Genomic DNA, 6,101 nt, shown 5'->3' with positions numbered 1-6,101 from the left:
TAACCATCCAAGTCCTGCGTCAACGCGGCACCGCGAGGAACTTGCAGTAATTTGGTGACATTAGCACGACCGAAGACAGAATTCAAGACGCCTTTGTACACTTTTTCGGGCTGAAGACGAAAGAGTGAAGCACTTTCCGACGTTCGATCTGATTCAAGGAATTTCGAACTGTGCAGTGAGCGATCCTTGCGAACTCTCCTTCGGGGCCATTGCCAGACAGATCCGAAGGCTGATCCGAAGACTGGTCTGAAGATCAGGTTATTAGGCAGCGGTAGCGTTCCTTTAGTTGCCCAATGTCAACAAGACATAAATCTGGTGAACCGGATTTTTCTTCGCACATGCGATAGGCATCCAACAAGATCTGGGTTAAAATGTCTCCTCCACGTGAGCTCAAGAGCGTGTTGTAGGCATGAATCCACCACAGAACATGTCGAACTAGTTCCCTGTCGTCGACATGGATATAGTACAGGATCCTTTCGTAGGCCTCGTCCAGCGTTTCCGGTAAGCTTGAGATTGCCTTTCTGATCTTGTCTGTTGTTTTTAGGCGTAGAAGGATGTCTAATTGACTGACAGCCCAACGAAATATCCCCTTTTCTCCTTTGGCTGGTGCTTCATTAACTTCTTGGCGAAGCCCGCTGGGCCATCGACTCAAGATTGTGCTAGCATTGATCATCTCCTCCACGCAAAGCCTGATGTACGCCTCCACCCAAGGCTTCGAGAGGGACAGTGGTTCAGCAATATCAAGCATTGCTTCTTGAATATCAAGGTATTCCCTGCTGAATCCGAAGAGTTGTATGCTTCGGAATCGGTCGTCTCGGCCAAGCGTTTGGAGGAGGTTCAGCATATTCTCTCGGTTCTGGCTTTCAGTCCAGGTTGATTCTAGCTGCTTCTTCTTTGACTTTCTCGCCCTGGCATGCGTCTTCGCCGGCGGCAACAACTTCCTCAACTCGCCGATCGCTTTTTTGCAACCGGCGATCAGTCCGCCTGGGCGTTTCAATATCTATAATGCTTTGTAATCTTCTGGGTCATAAGGATCGAGGAAGCTCAGGGTTTCAAAGACGGCTCTGGTTGAGGACTTCTCAAGGTAGATCAATAGAAGATCCTTGGGGTAGTCTTGATACGTATCGATGTACGACTTGCACGCGCTGATCACGCGCTCACTGAGTTGAAGAATTTGTTTGTTCTTTGATCATGTGTATGACGAGTACGCCATTGAACAAGTAGAGTAGAGTTGAAGAATAGCAATGATGCTAGCGGCGACTTCCATCGTGCTTGCTGGATTCTCGAGAATGAACGTCTCGAGGTTGCGGAAGGTATTAGAGGGAACTCAAGAAACAAAATGAAAAAAAGGATGGACTTTCTCTCAGTCTGGTGCCCAACGAAAATGGCGCCTTGTGGCTTGGGCACCTGATAATCTGAGAAGTGCAAGTCATGCAGCCAACGAAAGCCGGCCACGCTTTGTGATTTCCATTCTGAGGCTGGGAGGTGCATGCCCCATAACTTTTACATAATTTACTCAAAGTCATCTCTCCTGCAATAGATCCCCCAGTTTGCACCGCCAGTTAATCAGTCGACACGCTAATATCTTTGCTACCGGAACACTTCTTTACTGTTGGCCAACCTACTTGAAAGGGCAAATACAACAGGTTACTAGAGATCTAATAGATTTGTCGTGGCCGGTTAAAGAGAACATGACACTAATGAACCACGTGTGGAATCGAAACTGTCTGTCTTCTGGCTCAGTTATCCGATCAAGGGCCGGGCTTCAGCTATATCAAAAAACACAATATACACATCATAGCATCATATCCCAATGCTAATACAGTGGTCTTTATGGAATCGAAACGGTGTCAAGTATTTTAATTGAGCTGTTTTCCGCCGTGAGTGGCGCGGATGAGGGCAATCCCAACAGTGGAGAACAGCCCATCTGTGAATACAAAGGTAGTAAAAACATGAAGAGGAAAATGCCATAGGATCATCTTGAAGTGAAACCCCAAGGATTCCAGCATCACTCATACAAGATACCAACTGCCCCTCCCCTCTAAGAGTACCAGCCGTTGAACTGATACAGCTGGCCGTTGTACTCCCAAGTGCCAGACAACTTCTGCTCGGAATTGACACACTGGTTGATAATGTTCCTGCGACTATTAGTAACATTCTGGTAATCGATCGCTCCAAGACATACTCAGTGGCGTCCTAAAAGTGATACGTTAGCGTTGGTCACGGGAGTCAAGGCAAGGAGACATACCCAGCAGTCCTTGAATCCCTTCTGGCTACCAGTGTGCTTGCGGCTGAGGGCAACGTTGACAGTGATGGAAGCAAGACCCTTGATGGTCTTGGAGGATCGAGTGGTGCAGTCCTTCTGGTACTCGCAATCCGTGTTGCCGCACATCTTGGCGCGAGCATCCCAGTAGGCATCAGCCCACTTGGAGATGCCGCTCTGGGTGTTGCCGAAGCAGTCGGCGGCAAAGGCCGAAGCGACGAAGAGGCTCAGGGCGGAAAGATTGACGATCTGCATCTTGTATGTTGGGATGTGCGAGGCGAGAGTGAGAGAAGTGGTTGTTGAAGAGCAAAGTGCAAGAGTGTTTGGGATGCAATTCTGGGAGACAGGTCTTGCGGCCTTTTATATCCCGCCGACTCCGTATAAATCTGAAGGCATCTTGCCCTTCAAAGTCTAGCCAGAGGCAACGGAGTAGGCAAGGACCGAGCACAGTGCCTCTGATTGGTCATGTAAGCCGTCAGCCAAATGCAATTCACCGGGGGTCTTCGGCTGGCGGACAGCGGAACATGACAAGAACCCGCTGTAGCTCTCTGATATTGAGTAATTTTATTGGCGGCTGTATACGGACGTTTCATCACAACATTACACGTGCACGTCAGCAATTAGTTCCATTTTGAGTGCCGTGTCAAGGCCCTTTGTTTTCAGCTGTGAAAAATGAGACCGCTTTCGTCTATTGCAGCTGATATTCCAAGGCAGTGACTACTACCAGGAATCCATGTCTTATGAAACAACACCAGCCACTCAGCAGCCTCTCTGCGGGATCTAACTCCTTCATTGGCGGCGGATAGTCCCACGAGAACAACACAACATAGGTTCCAGACCACCAGCTGGGCTACACCGCATATACATCCAACTACGGCCCCCAAATGCTGACAGGTCCTCACAATCTGGGGTCTCACTAACTAATTTGGGCAGGAGGATGGGAATCACGATGGGAATCATTTCGAGCCGACCCACATTGTGACTCGATGCTGTTCTGGTAGTGCTGGACTCGGGCCGCTTTCCCACGCCTTGATGCACTGCTTGGGGGAGGTGCTATGCCTATGGTTGCACGAGGAAGACTGTAATTTACTATCTTGCTAGGTAGCTCAGTATGGATTTTCAGCTTCTTTGAGCTAGTGGCCATCTCATTCACTAGCTATCCTCGTTCCTCCCGTCCAAGCCGTCATGCCAAATCAACATGGTCATCGTATGTTTCCTCCAAAGCGGATACGAGCATGTTAGCTCTCCGTTAGCGCCCCTAGAGAAACTCAGCCCTGTGGATGCCAGGACACCTTGCAGCTTGTTGAGCGACGGAGTATGGGGTCGTGCAGGTGGCTGAGATCGAGATGGGCGACGGGTCGATGACAGGGAAAACTTGCTGCTAAGTTTGGGATCGATATTTTGCCCTATCTTAAGAGTCGTCTTCTCCAGTCATGTCATTCGAGATGGCCATGATGGCTAAGTTAGGGTTGACCAGAGACGCGTTGGGTGAGACGCGTCTTCACGTGAACTCCCTCACTCTCATACCTCGTCTTCCTTACAAACACATTGCAAGCAGATTCTGTGACGAGGTTGAGTTGAATGAAATATTCACTTAGCCAACTCGGGAATAGTATTAGACCGTACAGTGGCGAGGGCACGATGAAAATTTTTCTTAGAATGAGATTCAGTGCAGGGTAAGTTGACACGACCACCCAGAGAACCTACCTACCCAGGTATCGGCATATTCTAGAAATTGATTCCAAATAGAGACGTCACCTTCCCTGCTTTTGTAAGACACTGTGGTTAAAATATTATGCCGGCGATGTATCCCAAATTGTAATGGTTCCGACATAAAGTCCGTTGGGTGGCTGAGATGAGATCCGGCTAATGGCTTATGCGGGTGGCATATGGATCATGACACCTGTCACACAGGCCAATCATATCTTTCAAGGCTAAGCACAACTTGTAACTTATTGCTTCTGACCAAGCGAAGAATTCCCTCATTCACCAGATAGCCCAGACCAGAAAGGACGTTGGTAAACACTGCCGGATCATGATCCCGTCGGCATCGTGGTTAGCTTGCCGATGCCGTCACCCGCGTTCCGGCGTGCTCCACAAAGACGCCTCAGACTAACGGATAGCTCGGAGGTCAGTATCCGTTGGGCCCATGGACGTCAAACACCGTGGTGCCTCAGGCAGACACGTTAGTGGCAGCGCGTCGACGAGATCCAATGTCTCAGACCGCGCCAACAAACTTAGCACGAGACACGTCACAAAAGATCACCAATGCAACAATTGACAATGATGACCAGAAGCAGAAGCTTAGCTGCTTCACTGAAGCGAACCGCTGCCAATTCGCTGTCAGGCGCTGGATTGGCTCGTTACCAAAGAAGTTTCCATACTACACCATGGGCACAGACGGATGGCGTATTCCCTGGTCTCACGGACACGAGGCTCCGCATCCCTTGGATTGAGGCCTTGCGCATTCAGCAAGGGCATAAGGATGCTCAGGCATCAGAGACGCCGAAGGAACGTGACCTTACACCAAAAAAGATGAGTGATAGTTATCACCGCGTCGTGCTCCCACTGGGGCAAGATCCTTGGCTATCCGACACTTACATCAATTCTTCTGGCCACATAAGGTAGACAACTGGGAATCTTAATGAATTTAACTAAACGTTAATCAGACTCGGCACATTATTCATGGACTTGGATGCCCTCTCCGGCATCATTGTCTACAAGCATACCGGCCCTGGAGTCACTACAGTGACAGCCGCTTTGGATCGAATCACCATTGCGCACCCTCTCACAGAAATCTGCGATCTCGAATACAGTGGTCAGGTTACATATGCTTCTGGGCGGAGCAGTGTGGAGATTACATGCAAGGTCGCCAAGGCTAGGGCTGAGGGTGAGCCAAGCAAGCCCGAGGACGTCCTGCTTACCTGCACATTCACCATGGTGGCCCTGGATCCCGAGACCAGGAAGCCTGTCAACCTGCCGAAACTCGAATACACTACGCCAGAAGAGGAGAAAATATTCAAGGCGGGAGAGGCAAAGTCATTGTCGAAGAAGGAGGCTTTCAAGGCTTCGCTCCTCCAGTCGGAGCCCAATGACCCCGAGTCAGCCTTGATTCATAACATCTGGCTTCGACAACTCGCATATCACGACCCCAACAACAGCCTTCGTCAGCCGAAAAACGTCGTTGCCATGGCCAAGACTCAACTGTCAACAGCAGCCATCATGCAACCTCAATACCGCAACCGGCATCAGACCATGATCTTTGGTGGATTCCATCTGAAGCAGACTTTCGAGCTGGCTTTCTGCTGCGCGGCCAGTTTCGCCCATGCACGACCAACCTTCATCAGTGCCGATCCTTGCACATTCCGCAACCCTGTCCCTGTCGGAAGTGTCTTGTACCTGACTGCTACGGTCGCATATACTGATCCTCCACTTCTCGAAGAAGACGGCACTGAACCCAAGCAGAAGGACCCTGACAGGCCCATTACGCGAGTTCATATTCGAGTCGATAGCAAGGTCAGGGATGTCGAGCACGGCGTTGCAAAGTCGACGGGTCAGTTCAACTATACCTTTTCCGTGCCCAAGGACCTCAAGGTTCTGCCGCACACGTATGAAGAGTACATGATCTATATTGATGCTCGGAGACGAGTCATGGAGAGTGACCGTCAACGAAAGACAGAGTCGATACCCCGGCTTGGCCAGGCGCGCAACGACACTCAAGACGTCAACCTGATGGGTTAGAAGTAGAGTGTCAGCTGGCAGAGTATTTTCCTTTGCCGTTTTCTGAGTTGATAGCCCTTCCAAGTATCCAGCAGAGAAAGATTAATAGACAAGGATT

General features: G+C 49.9%; 2 protein-coding genes across 2 annotated transcripts; one reads left to right on the top strand and one right to left on the bottom strand.

Moving 5' to 3' along the window:
* Positions 1-2,041: 2,041 nt before the first annotated feature.
* On the bottom strand, positions 2,042-2,518 carry MRS44_011363 (uncharacterized protein; the record flags this gene model as incomplete). Its single annotated transcript, XM_046279410.2, has 3 exons — positions 2,042-2,138; positions 2,186-2,196; positions 2,249-2,518. The coding sequence occupies 3 exons, from the start codon at positions 2,516-2,518 to the stop codon at positions 2,042-2,044; spliced, it is 378 nt and encodes a 125-aa protein (XP_046134935.1).
* A 2,028-nt stretch (positions 2,519-4,546) lies between these two features.
* Positions 4,547-6,004, top strand: MRS44_011362 (uncharacterized protein; the record flags this gene model as incomplete). The annotated part of the gene is made up of 2 exons (XM_046268987.2): positions 4,547-4,887; positions 4,933-6,004. 2 exons carry the CDS (start codon positions 4,547-4,549, stop codon positions 6,002-6,004), a joined length of 1,413 nt encoding a protein of 470 aa, XP_046134936.2.
* Between the last annotated feature and the right edge of the window lie 97 nt (positions 6,005-6,101).

The sequence above is a fragment of the Fusarium solani genome (assembly GCF_023522795.1).
Source record: "Fusarium solani strain SB1 chromosome Unknown bctg00000007, whole genome shotgun sequence".
In the NCBI taxonomy this organism is placed as follows: Eukaryota; Fungi; Ascomycota; class Sordariomycetes; order Hypocreales; family Nectriaceae; genus Fusarium; species Fusarium solani.
This window is presented reverse-complemented; position numbering and strand designations above follow the sequence as displayed.